The following is a 19,141-nucleotide window of genomic DNA, read 5'->3' as shown; positions in this document are numbered from 1 at the left end:
TGGTCTACCGGTTTTACAGTAAACCATAGTATGAAAGTTGATGGTTATCGTACCAAGTACATTTGCTTATTTACAGTATGGAAAAAAAAAAGAAAAGAAAAGGAACCGGTCGAAGAATCGCACCTGTGCATACGCATCTCTTTTACTCCTCAATTGCCTATCACACTTGTCAACTTGCTACACACTAGGGATATCACGAGAACCGATACTTCGGTACCAAGTCGGCACCAACATTCTTAAAACGTGACGGTACTTGTTTTTCTGTAGTAGCATAGGTACCGTTGGTAGCAAAGGTACAGAGGTTGCAATTCTTCCAGAACTGAAGGGGGCAGCAAATACGTAAGTGTTTTAGTTGGTCCACAAGTGGTAAAGAAGAAGAAGAACGCCTACAAGCACACAGGAAAAACTACAGACGATAGTTTAGCGATCAGAAGATAGTTTAGCTAGATAGCTTAGGAAAAACTACAGAAGATGGTGACAAGTTTAGCTCCACCCCGAATCGTTGAGAGGAAAGGTGGTAAGAGTCAAATTTGGAAATACTTCACATTCAAGGTGGATGACAACAAATATATAATTGATGCTCTGAGGCCGGTGTGTAACCGGAAACACCTGGAATTTGGCAAAGCACCTGAAAGACGGCCCTATATCATGTGTGTTTGAGGCAGCTGGCATTGTAGCCATGAAACCAGCTAACGTTATGCTCCATGTAATGTTTGTGATAGCGTCATTAACAATAACCGGCTAACGCATTGCAATGTTATAAACTACCTCCTAATGGTCCACCATGCATCGCCATTCAGCCCGTGTCCTGTCAGCTAAATGTAGCCTAATGTCACTAATAATTATTCAAATGGTCATGCTTTTAATAAATCTTTTTGGCCTGCCACCATATCAGTGAATTTAAACTAATGCTTGCATTTAGTGTATAAGGTGTGTGTGTGTGCACGTGCTTAGGAGTGCACCTTAGCCTGTACAAGTTTACAAGTTAATAAAATGACCACTTTATTACTCATTGTCAGACAGTGTCTGATAACTAAAATCCCCCTCTCTATTTTTGCCAGTATTAGCCAGAGGATGTCCACCAGAAGTTTTTAATTTTATTTTTTAATACCATATAAATATGGTATAAAAAAAATATAAATATGGCATATCGACTTTGGTATCGAGTATCATGTACTTTTGGTGGTAGAGCAGAGAAAATGTTAGAGAAAGGCGAGGCTAATATCACCAATCTCAGTCCTCTGCCAAAAAAGAAATTAAAATCATCAGCATGGGATTACTACTGGATATTCCAAAAACGAAAGAGGGGTTGTCCTCGAGGACGGACATCCAGTTTGCAAAAAACAAAAACATCCCTCCTTGCAGATCAAGAGATATGTCCCTTTTATAACTTTAATCCCTAACAAAAACCATATGCACTTTTAAATGTCAATCATAAAATGCACCATAAAAATCGTTTTCCACATCTTTGCTTCTGGCTACACCTGCATTGTCTATCCATTCAGTAACCTCTAATTTAAGGCCGGTTCAGACCAGGACGTTTTTTTTAGCACGTTAAGCGGTCCGTTTAAAGTCCTGTGACCAAATCAATGGCTGTCAACAAGAGTGTTCACACCCACGTGTAAACCGCCTGGCGTTAAAGCGGCAATTTTTTTTTTCACGTCTCGGGGATTGCTTTTTTTTTTTGACGCACCGTGTTAAACACTGGCTGACCAATGCGATTTGCACTTTTGTTGACGTGCCCGGAGCCGCTGATGTTACATAAAAACCACGACTTGGTGGCGCTCAAGCCAAAACTGTCTTGTTGCGCACACGTCGAAATCTGAAGAAGTAGAAGAAGACGAAGAAGGAGAAAAAAGCTTACGAGATACATACATGAGGAAAAAGCGTGAGGATGATTTCCGGAGTGGACAGGCTGCTAAAAACAAGAAGCAATGGAAGTTCATGAAATTTTTCAGCTGTATTATTACAAAACAATGCCATTCAACATGCAAACTTCCATATGTAGCTGTGGTATTTAATAACTATTGCAACTAAACCCTTGAAAAGCATTTATGTGAAATGGTTATTAGGAATCTGGCTCTTTACTAGCATCCACCATTTTAGTGAAAGAGTGCATTAGTGGAGCTCTACATAACGGCTCAAGTGAGCTTGTGCATAAATCCAGCCATGCCAGAAGAAATTACTTCTTGTCAAACTTTGTGCACGTCAAAAGTACACAAAACTAGACAAAAATTGACCAATTCTCTGCCAAGACCAAGACAATATTTAGCGAGACAAATGTCAATACAGAAAGTGCCTTCAGACTAGACTCCAGTCCACGTTTGGACTCGAGTCTTCCAGCCCTACATCCAATGAACAAAAAGAGAAAATAAACTGATACACAAAATGATTTAAACTAATTAGTTAATTATATAGCAATTTATTATTCTACATATTATTTTTTGGCATTTCCCATGTTCTCTGTGCTTGAGGGATTTTTTCTGGTGACTTCCATGTGCACTTGGATGTTTTACTTTTACCATCGCCATATTACTGACGAATGATAAACTGATGAACCTGAAACTTTCCTGAAAGAAAACTAAAAGGAAATACATTTTTTCCCCACACTATTCCTACAACTGATACTGCATTCCTGCTGCCATTGGTGCAATAATTTTCGTCTAATAGACTTCTTGTACTTAAACTATCAAATATGCAGAATAAAATATGCTTTTACTCAAGCACAGCCTTCTCAACAGATAATAAAACTAAACCCTGGGGAGAAAAAAACAGAAAAATAATGCTAATTTCGAAATTTCGCAGAATTGTGAGCAGTACACTTTTATGCCAGATCAGAAACATAACGATCAGAAACAAATTCAAAACGACTGCAGGCTGCAGCTTGCGTGTGCTCCTGCTATCTCTATAAACGAGAAACAAATGTTCAGCACAGCCAAATGGGAAACGCTGTTTGAAGAGACAGGCTTAGACAGGATAGTAATTCAGGATCCTATCACAGATGCATCTAAAATACAGTTTTAATTAATTAGGGGGAAAAAGCCAGAGAGCTCAGGAAATTAACAAACTTTTTCTATAGAGCAGCCAAACAATACTTCACAATAGACTATTGTTTAAAATATGGAAGATCATTGAGTATCTACAGTTTCTGCACTCTTAATAGTTATTTTCCTGACAAAGCAACCATAATGTTTTAAAAGCTGTAGTTCAAAAAGTTAAATACGTCTGAAGACTACAATAAAGATAATTTATGTTAAAGTCAGAGTGGAACAGGCCATATCTCCAAACAACTTACTACAGACCAGATTTAGAACAGAACAAACAAAATGCAGCTGAAGTTTGAAAAAAATTATAATAATTTAAAAGACTGTTAAAGTTAATAGTTATGCAATGAATGCATACATCTAAACTTCAACTTCAGTGAATAGAGAGAAAAGCACACTTACTGTCGCTCTCTGCAGTGCAGGAAAAACAGACATTCTATCTGTTCAAAGCGTTGTGATTCCACAATGTCTGTTTCACCACAGTGTTCTTTCACAAGCTTTATTTAGAGAAGAAATCTCTCCCCCCACTTCCCTCCCTCTCTTTCTCCCTCTTTCTCTCCCTGTCTCTTTCCAGATGTTGTTCATTTAAACTAACCAATCAGTGCTTCTGGGCCAAGTGGAGGCTTCTCTTTCAAAGTATGTGTGTGCGTGCATGGAGAAAGGTCAAAGGAAGGTAGGTGTGTTTTGAGCACTTACGATAAAAACCTGAAAGAGGGTGAAACGTTTGTGTGTGTACCAGCTCATGTTCATGTTCCTCAGTCTCCTTCAGAATGATTTCTTGTGTGTGTGCCTAACCACAAACTAGCTCTAGCCCATAATATGTGCCTATTTGTGCATAAGTAGAGCCTCTGATCTTACTGGCTGGATGGAAAATAACAAAATTGCATTCACCCTTATGACTTTCATGAACACGCGCGCGCACACACAAACAAACAAATCATTTTTGAAAGAGACAGAGAAAAGTGAACATTGGCTGCATAATGTATACATATATTATATACACTGTATACTTTAAACTTTAATCTATATTTAAATTTGAATGTCCTGCACTTTCTACTAATATGTACTTCTCTAGTAATTTTCCAGTGTCTAACTACAGTGACTGTGTTTTAATGAAACTGCAGTTCTACCTGCGATGTCACACAATTTGATTGACTCTGTGTGTGTGTGTATGTATGTATATATGTATGTATGTATGTACCTAGTGAGCGGTCTTTGGTCTGGTTAGCAGAGCGCACCACAGGTAGGCTGGCCCGGGAGCGGGAACCACGAGTGAAGGCAACAGGCACTTCACACTCCGACATGACCTCTAAAGCGTCCAGAGGCACCAATGAGCTGAGATCTGGCTGATCACTGAACACTGCTACTGGATTTGAGCACACCACACCTGCCCTGGCACTCTGGTTCTGAAAGCAACAACAGAGAAAGACACATAGAAATGATACAGTTTAACATTTATTAACATTCTAATGGAAGCAGTGTGAAAGGCATTGCTTCAGCAATCCAGTTCACCACAACAAATTTATCTTTCAACCCAAATTTCATACACTAATAATTTAATTCCAAAACCAAACTGGTGTGAAAATGCACAGGCCCATCACAAATACACATACAACTCAATACATATATCTTGAGATCATTTACATCACCCTAGAGACCATTTACAGTAGCATAAAATAACAGTCATCAACAGAGAGGCAAAACACAACCATCCATTAATCAGTCATCATAATCAGTGCAACATCCAAACATAGAGCAGAGAAAAGGTCTGAGCGCACAACCAACAACAGTCCTCATTATTTCAACTCATAAATCAAGTCATCTTAATTCTATTTAAGCACTTACTAGATTAATCGTGTGGCCTGTAAATGGCATACAATATATCAGTGTTTCCCAACCGCGGTGCCGCAGCACCCTGGGGTGCCCTCTGATAAGAGCAGGGGTGCCGTGTAAAAATCCTTCAAACATTTCTAAATTACTAAAATGTGTATAAAACATTTAATATACATGATAAATATCTGATGTCTGAAATAATAACACAGACACAGAAATAATAAGCTAGACAGACATATGCATAATAATAATAATAACAATAATAATAATAATAATAATAATAAACTATATATATATATATATATAAAAAAAGACTAATTACCTCCCCCTCGACCCCCCTCACTGACCTGTCAATGTCAGTATGTGTGTGTTTTATCCTAATAATTAGCGTGACGATGCTTGTGTAGTGCAAAAGAATATGGACAGATTTCTTAAAAGAAAAGCTCCAGATGCTTCTGGACCATCAACTTCATCCTCATGTAGCATAGCATTAGGTGCTTGTGTACGGTGCCACAAATTTTTTTTTAATTTTCAAAGGGTGCCGTGACTGAAAAAAGGTTGGGAAACGCTGCAATATCATCTTAAATCGTATTGAAGCCAATTTCAGCATTTCAGCCCAATAATCAGGTTATTCCACACTTGTATATTTTTCATTAGATATCTTTCATTTTTATACAGAGGCATGTATGCAACTGAACCAATTAGGGGACAAAGATTGCCTCTGTCTTTAGAGACAGCTCCAATAAAATAAACTCCCAAATAAATATTTACAATTAAAACAACTAGAGAGCAACTGGTAACCTTAAATTAGTTGTGTTCATTAGAATAATAATATATTGTGTAAGAAAATGAAATAATACAGTATCTATCAGCACATCTCTCCTATTTGCCTGATGGTACTTGAAGTAGTGATGCTACCATCTCACTCTAGAACATGGGGCTAAACTAAATGAAATCTGATTATTGAGTCATATAGACTTATTAAATACGTTACTGTTTAACTTTTAACAAAATACAAACTGTTTTTGGTGATGAACTCAGATTTATGGACCCTGAACCAGGCAAACAACACATTCATGGACAACAAAGCATTGGTTTCTTTCATATCATGGGTTGGGATGGATACACACACCCACACATGCCCACATACACAAAGGTTAACTGGGGTGCATATACTTCACTGCCCTGGCAATTACTGACTCTGGGTTGATGAAGTGACTCAATTTTTAGCAGATATCTCTGAATGTTAAGTTCACACTGCAGCGAAGACAACATCCCCTGCAAACACTACAGATACAGAGAGCGACAAAGAGAGTGAAAGAAGGAGTGAGTGAGCAAGAGCGAGAGTGAAAGAAGGAGCGAGACAGCAAGAGAGAGCGAGAGAGAGGACAAATGGTTTATTGGAGAAAAAAAAAAAATCACAGATATAAGACAAAATGAACAAACCATTTAATAATTCCAATTCTCTAATGAGCACCAGTGTAATGTGACAACTGGAGATATACAAGGAAATTCTTAAACAAACTCAGCAGTGTTCAGTATATCTATTAAAAGTGTTTCCTAATTTCACCAGTTGTTAATAGGAATGTGGTCATAGAGTCAATGCACATATCCCTGTGAAACTATTGGAACGGCAAGGCCAATTTATTTATTTGTGTGATACAACAAAGACATTTGGGTTTGAGATCAAAAGATGGATATGAGACGAGAGTTTAGGATTTCAGTTTTTATTTCCAGGTATTTACATCTAGGTGTGTTAAACAACATAAAACGATAGAACCTTTGGTATCAGACCACCCATTTTTTAAGTGAGCAAAAGTATAGGAACAGATAAGTCTTGAAGTAAATTAATGCAAATAACACTTAATATTTCTTAGAAATCTATTGTAAAAGTGGTCATCTCTTTCACTGTACAATTTGTCTTTCCATCTTCAAATGTTCAAAATTACGGATCAAGGGTATTGTGTACTTTATTGCTATTAAAAAATGTGCATGAATCTGATGCATATAATATTTTGGCTTGACTGAAACTGAATGTTCACTGAAAATGATACCATCAATTTTTGGGACTCCCATTGTATAAAGCTGATGACATTTTCACAAATGTCAGACCATGACACACAAAGGGGGTAGGGGTGGGGCTTCCAAGTATTGTCTGTTAATACTGGAGAGTTCAAAACAGCTATACAAGCCATTCAAAATTACATTTACACTTATTCATTTAGTAGACGCTTTATCCAAAGCGATTTACAAATGAGGAAATATAGGCAAAGCGATACATCAAGCAGAGAACAATACAAGTAGTGCTACCGTACGATATCTTTTAATTGAGTTCTAGAGAAGCAAGAACCAGTGTGAATGCAGAATTGTTTTGTTGTTGCTTGTTTGTTGTTTTTCTTAAATAAGGGGGTTCACGGAAGAGGTGGGTCTTTAGCCGTTTTATTGATAGTAACAAGATTCTGCTGTCTGGATTGAGGTTGGAAGTTCATTCCACCAGTCAGTTTGAAGGTTTTGAAAAGGGATTATGTTGACTAGCTTATATCATACCCTCTACTAAGGTATCAACTAGATACAAAGGAAAATGGCAGTACAAAATGTAATATAAGAATAAAATTTAACATTAATTATGTAACCATGGTTCGATGGCCAAGGACTGCCAGGTCATCTGGGTCAATGGGTCAAATGACCAGAAGACAAACATACACAGTGTGGGCCTGTTACAGGATACCTATTTGGAGTCACAGTCACAAGTTGATGACTGTTGTTTGTAATAGGGAAGGATTAAGCACATGGGAAGACTAGTTTAAAAAAAAAACAAAAAAAAAACTTGGCAGTACCCCACTAAGGGTGTTTCCACACTTGGACCAATTCAGCCTTTTAAGTGGTCTCAGTTCGATGAAGCAGCATTTTTTTATGCATATGTGAGCATAACAAACAAGCTCAAATCGCCCTGAAACGACCAATAAAAAACATTTTCTGCTCATTTTTTGGTCTGCAGTATTGGGTCAAAGTAAAAAAAAAAAGTTACAGCAGATATACATGAGCATGTGCAATAATATAAGAGCAAACAGAGAGTCTGCTGACATAAAGGACACTTGGCCTTTCTACGATGAGCTACGTGAAATTTTGGGCGTAACTGTGTCAATCCCACCAATGTACTCAAAGGAGGAAGTGTTACTCTGCCAAGTGATTAACAAAATTCAAGTCTTTTTTTTTTCAAAAGTATTTAATTTTATTTATTATTATTGCTGTTACACAAATACTGTCATGTGAAAAAAAAGGTACACCCCATAGGAACTGTTGGTTTATCTGACATTCAGACAAACAAACATTTTATCCCCTTTGAAACAGTACCTATTAATAAAAGTGATACACCATCAAACGACACATAAAATTGACATTTTGTAGTAATTTTCACAATTTTACGTCATGTGTATCAGTCACATGGAAAAAGTAAGTACACCGCTACATTTATCACAATTTCAAAACCATAAAATTAGTATCAGGTGTTCAAGATTGGGTGCCAGAGATTAGAACCTGCTTAGGGAGTGCAGGTGGAACCAATCTTATTTACTGTATACCTCTTTCATATCTAGTGTTTGGTGTTCCCTTTGCTATTGAGGTGTGTGGTCTAAAGAATTCACACAGATCTAAAGAATTCTGTAAGTGAGTCTGATGCAAAAAGAACTTTAAGAACCCCAAAATTTAATCACAGGACCTGCTAGTAAGTCTTGCAACTGTTGGTGTCAAAGTGCATGCTTCTACAATCAGAAAGAGATGCTCAAATTTGACCTGAATGGAAGGCGAGCCAGGAAAAAGCCTTCGGAAGACTACAGCTTGCCAATGAGCATATAGGCAAAAACAGGGCTTTTAGAATAATGTGCTCTGGACAGACGAATCAAAGATAGAGTTGTTTGGCCACAGTAACAGCAGACATGTTTGGCGCAGACCAAAGCACCTCAGGAGAAGGACCTCATACAATCTGTGAAGCATTTTGGTGGAAATGTTATGGTTTGGGTTATAGTCTGATATTTGCTATGGTTTCAACTTCTGTAAAACCATATACCTAAAATACTGCACAAAATATCTATGTAGAAACAATTGTTTAAATTATAGATCTGGCATCACAGGGATTTTATGATTGCTGGATCCTGTGCTGTTCCAACTGAACTGGCTGATTTCTTGACAAAAAGAATGAATGCAGCTATGAAACCTGGAATGAAATTATGTCCAAGATGTCTGAGGCTGCCATTTGGAACCCAGTACTGGGGTGGACCAAAGGAAGTAGAGACTATGTCTCTAGAAATGAGATATGTCTCTAGAAAATGTATCAACAAGCTTTTACATCCATGGGTCTGTCACCATTTAATTTCACCAATTGAGCCAAGCAACAAAACTGTTGTATGTAAAAGCAAAACTTTGTGATGAACAGAAAGGTGCAACCAATATTTTGGTTAAACTGACATGGAATGACCCAAACACCTGATCATCACACCCATATGTGGGCCTTCCCCAAACTGTTGCCACAAAGTTGGAAGCACACAATTGAATATGATGTCTTTGCATGCTGTAGAATTACAATTTTCCTTCAATAAAACTGAGGGGCTCAAACATGTTCCAACATGACAATGCCCCTGTGCACAAAGCAAGGTCCATGTAGACTTGATTTTCCAAGGTTGGAGTAGAAGAATTTGAGTGGCCTGCACAGAGCCCTGACCTTAACCCCAATGAACACCTCTGGGATGAACTGGAATGTTGACCCCAGGCCTCCTAACAAGACATCAATGCCTGAACACACTAATTTTCTTGTGGATGAATGGGCAAATCCCCACAGCCACAATCCAAAATATAGTGGAAAGGCTTCCCAGAAGAGTAGAGAATATTATAACAGCAAAGGGGGACTAAATCTGGAATGGGAAGTTCAAAAATCGAGGGTAATGGTCATGTGCCCATAAACGTTTGGGCATATAGTATATCTTCTTGTTGGGATGTAAACACTAATAAATATATTAGATACATGTAGAAACAGAACGTTTTCACCAGCATTCAGATCTCTATTGTCAGAGTACAGTACAATCTGATATTGATGGTTTCCTCCTAAAACAGTATGCAGGCACATGTGCATAAAATACTATGACAGCATATTTAATTTAGAACAGCTAAAATTACAGTAGCTATCATTGTGCTACTAATGAACACGTGAATTTGGGGAAGAAAAAAAGCAAAAGAAAGTGTTGCAGCTTTCAAGGGCACATTACGTCAGCCCTTGGCCTTTCATTCTCAGAGGAGAAAACGCTTCTTTTATTTTTGTTCTCTGCTGACCTTGCTATATGCTGAATGTAAATCAAAGAGGGGGGAAGGAAAAGAAGGACAGTGAAAAAAGAAAAACTCACAATGTAAGGAGAGAGTGTTTGTATGAGTATCTCTCTGAAGTATAAAATCTTACTTGTGCCTGAGTGAGCAAATGGGAGAAAGTCCTGAGACAGCAGTCACTACACAAACCTTTGCAAAGCAAAATGGATGTGGTACAGTCACAGAAAATAGCAACTGGAAAGGAAGCATAAAGATATTTGGAACTCAGGAACAGAAATATCCCAGATGAAAAACTGACTTAAATTAGTCTCAATGTGAAAAAAAATGTTTATGCCTCAGAAAATAGAAATTCCACATACAGTTAAATGTGCAGTTTCTTTGCTAGATGTTTTTATACCCTTTCTTACAGACAAGGTCCTGATGCCAATTTTAAACCACTGCTTTATCTCAAACCAATTTGTGTTTTTTAGTCTGTTAGCAGCAAAGAACATGCCAAACTGCACTAGTTAACAGCTGTATACAGCCTAGAAAATACATTTCCATGCTTCCAATTACAAGCATTCCATGCTTCAATACATGTGCAAAATAATAAATCTGAAAATCATGAATAAGACCTTGCTGCCAAGAAACCATAAGCACTGGTGCCTATAGTTTGGCTTGCTCTCTTGGAGTTGTGGCCACTGGCTCATAAAAAAAGTATCCATAGCTCAGACTGATGGGGCTACAAAGAACTTTAAACAACATCTGTATACCAAAGGAATTCTGGAGCTGCCTGTCATGGTGGTGACTGAAGAATTCCAGTGCATTAAGGTGAGCCTTGAAATGACTCCCTCTGAATCTATCATCAAGTGTCAAGTGGCTTTTATTGTCATCTCAACCACATATAGCTGGGTACAGTACACAGTGAAATGAAACAACATTCCTCCAGGACTATGGTGCTACATAAAACAACAAACTAACTACATGAGACAACATAGAACTATATAAGACCTACACATTTTTACATAAAGTGCACAAGCAAATGTATGCAAACACCACAAGACAGTACAGTGCTAAAGCAGTACAGTATCTCGGGACAGTATTGCCAGCCAACTGATAAGATCTCAGCAATGAGAAAACAGTGTCCGGTAGACAGTGTTGGTCAGATGCAATCTGGCACAGGCTCAATAAGACCCGTTGGCGTAAGTCAGCAACAGAACAACAAAGATGAATAATGGTAGTGGAGGAAGTGTAGCCCCAAGAGGAGTTGATGAGATATTCAACAGCAGTGGCTAAGGAAAAACAGGGAAAGTGGACAATGTGGGAAAACACTGATCAGCTGGAGAGATTTGTGGGGAAAAGAAGGAAGATAGATTAGTTTCCTAGTGAGAACCATTTATGATGTTTTCCCAACTCCCAAAAATCTCAATCAGTGGATTGGTGAAGACCTAGATTGCCCAGTCTGTGGAAAATCAGCTAACATCCTCTCAAGCAGCAAGATAGGAGATACACCCATAGGAGATACACATGGAGGCACAACCAAGTCCTGAGATGCCTTACGTCTCCCACATCACCTCAGCAAATACTAGAGTACTGTACTAAACATCTAGTCCTGTGTGCTTGAACACTGTATCATGCTACAATATTTGAGTGCATATACCAGTTTTCAGAATGCACTTGTGTGGACAAGCTGGGGGTTAGCTCCCCACAGGGATCTCTAGTGAATGTATTAATCTATTAGTTGATTAGTCATTGCAACACCTACCAGTTATTAGAACAAGAATAGTTTAGAGGTTATGCAGATTACTGTGGAAAGAATAATTTAAATACCAATTGGTGGTCCAAGGAACAATTTTACCAGCAAATTTAATGACATGGTAGCAAAAGTCTAGGATTGTAAGATATCATCCCTACTATTTTGATATTACATTGCCATGATCCAGTTATGTTTATTGCCAATTATATTATTTTTTATAACTATATAAAATATATTATTTTATTGCCAATATTATAATATTATTATTGCGCAAAACTTTGCAAACATCCTGAGATTCTTGTCATGTTTAGACATCTTTGGTGTTTGTAAACAAAGAAATATGCACACATCCTGGTTGCATAAAGACCCGAGTAGCCCATCAACCGGAATGTACTGAAGGGAAACAAACACGTTTTGTCCATCAAGATCATTTTCACAAATTAACACAACTTTTATGAAGTTTGAAGCCTAAATACAATCACCAGAAATAAAAAACTAACCGTACGCTATAAACGAACTACACCACGGTCGCTTGATTTCAATGTCACCATCACCAAGCTTCCGACAACTTTACCAAACTTGATTTAAAAACATTTTCCATAATACAGATTGACTCTGTGGATGAATCTTCATCCATGTTTTTTTTTGGGAATTGTGCACAGCAAACCTGATCTAGTTTATCTGCAAAGTTTTTTTTTTCCTGTTCGGCGTGATGACGTTTAACGTCCCCAACAATGTATGTAGTCCCATTTAGCAAGTTGTTAGCGTCACGATTTCCCCTTGCAATAGTGCTGGTTCTCGAAGCAAAGCTGGCAGCGCGAGCGCTAACATGCTAACACTGTTTCCGGGTTTTGGCATTACAAAATGACGTCATCCCTACGCCACTCTATGGTGACTGGCTATAAGTTTAGGAAGCGCTTGATTTGATATGCAGTGGAGTTTTCTATGAGCGGAGGACGAACGTTAAACGTCAATATTGCAGTCGATCATATTCATGTAATCGTGGGCAGTCAAAATCGTAATCGCGATCAATATTCGATTAATTGTGCAGCCCTACTGTACTGACGGTAAAATCTGGCTGAAGAATTCATCAAGCAATATACACTCGCCGTCCACTTTATTAGGAACTCCTGTACATTCATGCAGTTATCCAATCAACCAATCATGTGGCAGCAGCGCAATATCCATAAACTCTCGAGAGTTTACACATCCTGTATGTGGAAGGTCTGCAGGCTAAAATACTTTGTTGAGAGAGAACAGAGGAGAATGAACACACTGCTCTGAGCTGACAAGAAGTCTATAGTAACTCAAACAAGCACTCTTTACAGCCGTGGTGAGCAGAAAATCATCTCAGAAATTTCAGAAACCTTGAGGCTACAACAACAGAAGACCACATCATGTTCCACTCCTGTCAGCCAAGAACAAGAATCTGAGGCTATCACGCGCACTGGCTCACTGAACCTGGATAGGTCAAGACCGGCAAAATTTTTTTCCTAATCTAATCTTTGTAATCTGTCCAGTTTGTGTGTGCCTGTGCCCACAATAGATTCAGATTCTTGTTCAAGGCTGACAAGAGAGGAACCCAATGTGGTCTTCTGCTGTTGTAACCCATCCAACCCAAGGCTCTATAGTTTTGTGCATGCTGAGATGCTTTTCTGCTCACCACGAAGTAAAGAGTGATTATTACTAGGACTGCAACTAACGATTATTTCCATAATCGATTAGTTGGACAATTATTTTTCGATTAATCAGATGGGGTGGGGCAAACTTTCAGTGCCCCTTTTTTAGTTTATTTAAAATAAAATCCCCAAACTGAGTGTTATAAATATAAACTTCAGACAAAAACTTTACACAACTGTTTGTCCAAAACAGAAAAGAACCCAATACACACACACACACAAATATATGATTAATTTAGGCCTGTAGTTTAATTCGGTGCTTTTTGTGCATCCATAAAAAATAATGCTTAAGGTCTTATATACAATATAAACTAAAATAAAAGATATATATATATATATATATATATATATATATATATATATATATATATATATATATATATATAAAATATATATATATAATATATATATATATATAAACTTATTTTATAGTATTTATACATTATTTTTTATGGATGCACAAAAAACACAATTAAATCATAGTCCTAAATTAATAATAAAAACTCACTTTCAGCGCACCTTGTGGTTTCTGTTATAGTCTTTAGACATATTATTTTACATGTGTTTATTTGTGATCATAATGTTTTAATGAGACATTATAGATCTTACTCGCGCTACACTCTGTATCACCACGTCTACACAGCACGTGATCAGCAACGCGGCCTTGTTACTAACACATCACTTCCGTTATAATAAACGACAGAATTTACACTGCAATCGTGCAAATACAGCATATAATGACAAACTTAAATTAAACTAAACCTTTTGAGCAGCATGCTCCAGTTTCCCCAATCCCTTGCACACAGTGGAACATTTTGGATATAAACATGTTTGTGCTCATGCAGCACTGTTTGATCTCCACGGTGTTTAATATAAAATGCACCCCTGCCTTAGAGGACTTTCTTCCTCAGTCACGTGACAATTTCGCCTCCGCCTGATGGTGACTGAGGTCATGTTGGGAATAAAAGGTAACGCTGACAGAAAGTAAACTTAAGAAAGTCATTGTTGGTGACTCTGGGTGTCTGCTAATGGTAACGTGCGTATGACATCATGCGCTGTCGCCTAGGAATTCAATTCAATTTTATTTGTGTAGCGCTTTTTACAATAGACATTGTCTCAAAGCAGCTTTACAGAAATATCAACACGGTATACAGATATTAAAGGTGCGAATTTATCCCAACTGAGCAAGCCACTGAGTGGTGACGGTGGCAATGAAAAACTCCCTAAGATGTTTTAAGAGGAAGAAACCTTGAGAGGAACCCGACTCAGAAGGGAACCCATCCTCATCTGGGTAACAACAGATAGTGTGAAAAAGTTCATTATGGATTTATATGAAGTCTGTATGGCGTTAGGAGCAGCCGTAGTCCCAGCAGTCTGGAACTGGAGAAGATTTGAGCTCCATCCAGAGGCAGAAAGGATCTGGATCTCTAGTATCTCCATAAATTCGTGTGGGGCTCGGCGAAAGGAGAGAGGGAGAAAAAAGATAATTATGACTGCGAAGTAGTAGAACAGAATCTAGTCAGGGTAGGCTTGAGTAAACAAATACGCTTTAAGCCTAGACTTAAACACTGAGACTGTGTCTGAGTCCCGAACACTAATAGGAAGACTGTTCCATAACTGTGGGGCTCTATAAGAGAAAGCTCTTCCCCCTGCTGTAGCCTTCACTATTCGAGGTACCGTCAAATAGCCTGCATCTTTTGATCTAAGTAGGCGTGGCGGATCATAGAAAACCAAAAGGTCGCTTAGATATTGTGGCGCGAGACCATTTAGTGCTTTATAGGTTCATAAAAGTATTTTATAGTTAATGCGGGATTCCACTGGGAGCCAATGCAGTATTGATAATATCGGTGTGATGTGGTCGTATCTTCTAGTTCTAGTTAGGACTCTAGCAGCTGCATTCTGCATTCCAGACAGTAAGGCATTACAGTAATCTAATCTAGAGGTGACGAATGCATGAACTAGTATTTCTGCATCATGTAGTGACAATATGTTTCTTATTTTAGAAATATTTCTGAGATGAAAGAAGGCTATCCTAGTAATATTATCTACATGAGCATCAAATGATAGGCTGGAGTCAATAATCACTCCAAGGTCTTTAACTGCTGCACATGATGAAACAGAAAGACCATCCAGAGTAACCATGTGATCAGAAAGATTACTTCTAGCTACACGTGGGCCTAATAAAAGTATTTCGGTTTTATCAGAATTAAGTAGAAGGAAGTTAATTAACATCCAACGTCTAATGTCCTTTACACAATCCTCAACTTTACTAAGCTTCTGTCTGTCCTCTGGCTTCGCTGAAACATACAACTGTGTATCATCATTATAACAGTGGAAGCTAATTCCATGTTTACGAATAATTTGACCTAGGGGTAGCATATATAAAGTAAAGAGCAGTGGGCCTAAAACAGAACCCTGTGGAACTCCAAAAGTAAAGTCAGTACGCATGGAGAAATCACCATTTACATCTACGAACTGATAACGATCGGTCAGATAAGACCTGAGCCAGGAGAGGACTGTTCCCTTAATACCAACAACATTTTCTAATCTATCAAGGAGAATAGTGTGATCTATAGTATCAAAAGCTGCACTAAGGTCGAGTAACACAAGCAGCGAGACACAACCCTGATCGTAGGTCAGTAGAAGGTCATTTACTACTTTAACTAATGCTGTCTCTGTGCTATGATGAGGTCTAAATCCTGACTGATACATTTCATGAATGTTATTCCTATCTAAGTACGAGCATAACTGCTTTGCTACAACCTTTTCTAAAATCTTAGAGATGAACAGGAGATTTGATATTGGTCTATAGCTGGACAATTGAGGGAGCAGCTTATACTTCCGCATAGTTAAAAAAAAAAAAAAGAAGCTAGTGTTCTATTTGAGATGATATTACCTTTCTAAAATCCACACAATAGACGGTAGTGCAGAGTGCACAGCGTAAGTGTACAGTAATTCATTTGGGACACAGCTTTACTATTTAGTCTCAGAAGAGTGTTTTCGGAACAGAGCGTAATGAGTAAATCTCCCCCATGCCGCGCGCAGACCAACTAATCAATAATGAGATTCGTTGACAAAGATTTTCATAATCAATTATTATCGATTTTATCGTTTAGTTATTGCAGCTCTAATTATTACTATATCCTTCCTGGCAGCTCAAACAAATCTGGCCATTTTTATGTAACCTCTCTTATCAACAAGGCATTTCCACCCACAGAACTGTTGCTCACTCAATATATTTTGTTTTTCACACCATTCTGGGTAAACTCTCGAGACTGTGTGTGAATTTCCCAGGAAATCAGCAGTTTCTGAAATACTCAAACCAGCCAACATCTGGCACCAACAACCTACGGTTAGTCACAGAGATCACACTTTTCCCCATTCTGATGTTTGATGTGAACATTAACTAAAGTTTTTGACCCGTATCTGCATGATTTTATACATTTTGCTGCTGCCACATGATTGGCTGATTGGATAACTGCATAAATGAGCAGGTGTACAATTGTTCCTATTAAAATCGATGGTGAGTATTTTGTGCGTCATGTCATCGGGTCACCACTCTACTTTCTGTTCACATCAAAGTTGATCCTAAAAAAGTCGATTCACTGATTCTAGGCATTGAAAACTAATTGTCAACCCCAAAGCCCTGGAGTCAATTCAACACACTGAAAATGCTTCGCATGTCATTAAGAGTTGTTGAGGCCACAGCAGACAAATGTCATACCAAAAAACATGACACTGGGTTATGATATGAATTCTTCATCTTATTCCAGCCCTACTTTCAAACTCTGAGATTGAGGTCAAATATATTTGTTCTTTCGTCCTTGCATGCTCTTTTCTTTACTTTTTTCTGCCTAAAAGTAGCAAACACAGCATGCTTAACTGAGCATCACAGGCCAGTCTGAAATGCACCCATGCATGAGAATTGGGCAGCCAAACATAAGACTGGTTTATACCTACAGGTGCTTACAAGGAGAGTGCATGAACCCAAAATAACCCTCAAGCATTCTAACATATCTATTCACACAATGTTAACAGACTCCCAGAAACAATAAAGAAACCCCACAGAACATAGGCAAGAAGCGTGGAAGAGTGCTGATGGGTGTTTGCAACCATGCTTTTGTAATGATTTTAAACCGAGATCCTTATGTACCGAAATCCAACAGCGGCAGTTGTCACTGCACGTGTCAACTGTCATGAAATCACAGCTTGAGCTTAATAACTGATGCAAATGTATGGCATTTAACTGGTATGCCACCTGAAAAGAAGGAAAGAAGAGTGGTTACTCTAAAAATACTAAAATGTATACATCTGAATTTCAGTCAACTTTAATTCAGTACAGCTGAGGTGCTGGCTGCATTTTGTGTACACAAACTGGACAAGTAGTGAATTATCAACATGTTCCTTAGTATTTAATAGTAGCGAAAGACTTGCTCATCTTTATATCTTGGATTTGTTACACTCATGAGTCATAAATGCAAGCCCAGACACAACACCATGATCACCAATTCCAGGGACTGACAGTATACTTACCACGAAATTGGGGCTGTATGTCCCAAACTGCTAAAATTACAGCGCTCTAAACGCAAAAATATGAAGAATGCAAGGATATTAAGAACTGGACTTAATGGATTTTTTTTTATCATAGGCCATAGGTCATCATCCTCTGTGAACTTGTGGCTGAAACTATAATTTACTTTTGTAATTGAGTATTCCACTATTTGATTATTATGGTCAATTAATCAAATAATCATATAAGAAAATTTGTTTGAAGTGATAAAATACAATTATTTCTCCCCAAAAATGCTGAAACAAATTTTTTTTATTTTATTTTATATGTGTGTACAAAATTATTCAACCTCCATTGCAAATCAGGGTTACTGTCAAAATTTACAGACTTTGCAGCTGTTTACAATGAGCAGATGACATGAACAACTTTGCAGGTGTTTTGAGTTAATTAGCTGATTACAGCTCTTCTCAGGTCGACATTTTTATATTATAAATTCTTTATTCTAATATTTTGAGATACTGGATTTTTGATTTCCGTGAGCTGTAAGCCGTAATCATCAAGATTAAAACAAACAAGGCTAGGAATATTTCACTTCATGTGTAATGAATCTATATTATTAAAGTTCCACTTTTTAAATTAAATTACGGGGAAAAAATGAACTTTTCCACGATATTCAAATTTTTTGAGATGCACCTGTGAAGAAATCAGGATGGTGCAAATACTTATATATATATATATATATATATATATATATATATATATATATATATATATATATATATATATATATATATATATATATATATATATAAAGGTCAAGGGCTTAATTTTTCAATTCATGATTTGCTTTCATTTTGGCGGCCATGATATGACATTAAGCATGCATTGTTGTGACCACTCATATCTTGAAAATTCTATATCTTGTCGCATGTGTGTGAAATTGTAGGCCTATATGCTGGTCTGTGGGGGACATCGGAAACATTGAGCACTCATTCAGTGAAAGTTCCTACATTCAATTTGATTATGC

The 19,141-nt window shown here is 37.7% G+C and overlaps 1 protein-coding gene across 11 annotated transcripts in view; it reads right to left on the bottom strand.

The window, feature by feature from the left end:
* The window catches only part of si:ch211-285f17.1 (sickle tail protein homolog), a 104,163-nt gene that overhangs the window by 63,100 nt on the left and 21,922 nt on the right, over nucleotides 1-19,141 (bottom strand). For 8 of the 11 annotated variants that reach the window (XM_017467159.3, XM_047154080.2, XM_047154092.2 and 5 more), the window contains 2 exons: nucleotides 6,078-6,164; nucleotides 4,246-4,450 (listed from right to left, as the gene is read on the bottom strand). In XM_017467159.3, coding sequence (XP_017322648.1) covers nucleotides 4,246-4,450; nucleotides 6,078-6,164 — 292 coding nt within the window. Of the gene's footprint in view, nucleotides 1-3,446; nucleotides 3,572-4,245; nucleotides 4,451-6,077; nucleotides 6,165-19,141 lie in introns of those variants that run through there. The other 3 variants (XM_047154083.2, XM_017467175.3, XM_017467182.3) reach the window with 2 other exon arrangements.

Source organism: Ictalurus punctatus, chromosome 1 (assembly GCF_001660625.3).
Source record: "Ictalurus punctatus breed USDA103 chromosome 1, Coco_2.0, whole genome shotgun sequence".
In the NCBI taxonomy this organism is placed as follows: domain Eukaryota; kingdom Metazoa; phylum Chordata; class Actinopteri; order Siluriformes; family Ictaluridae; genus Ictalurus; species Ictalurus punctatus.
Note: the sequence above shows the minus strand (reverse complement) of the source record. Positions and strands in the feature narration are given on the sequence as shown.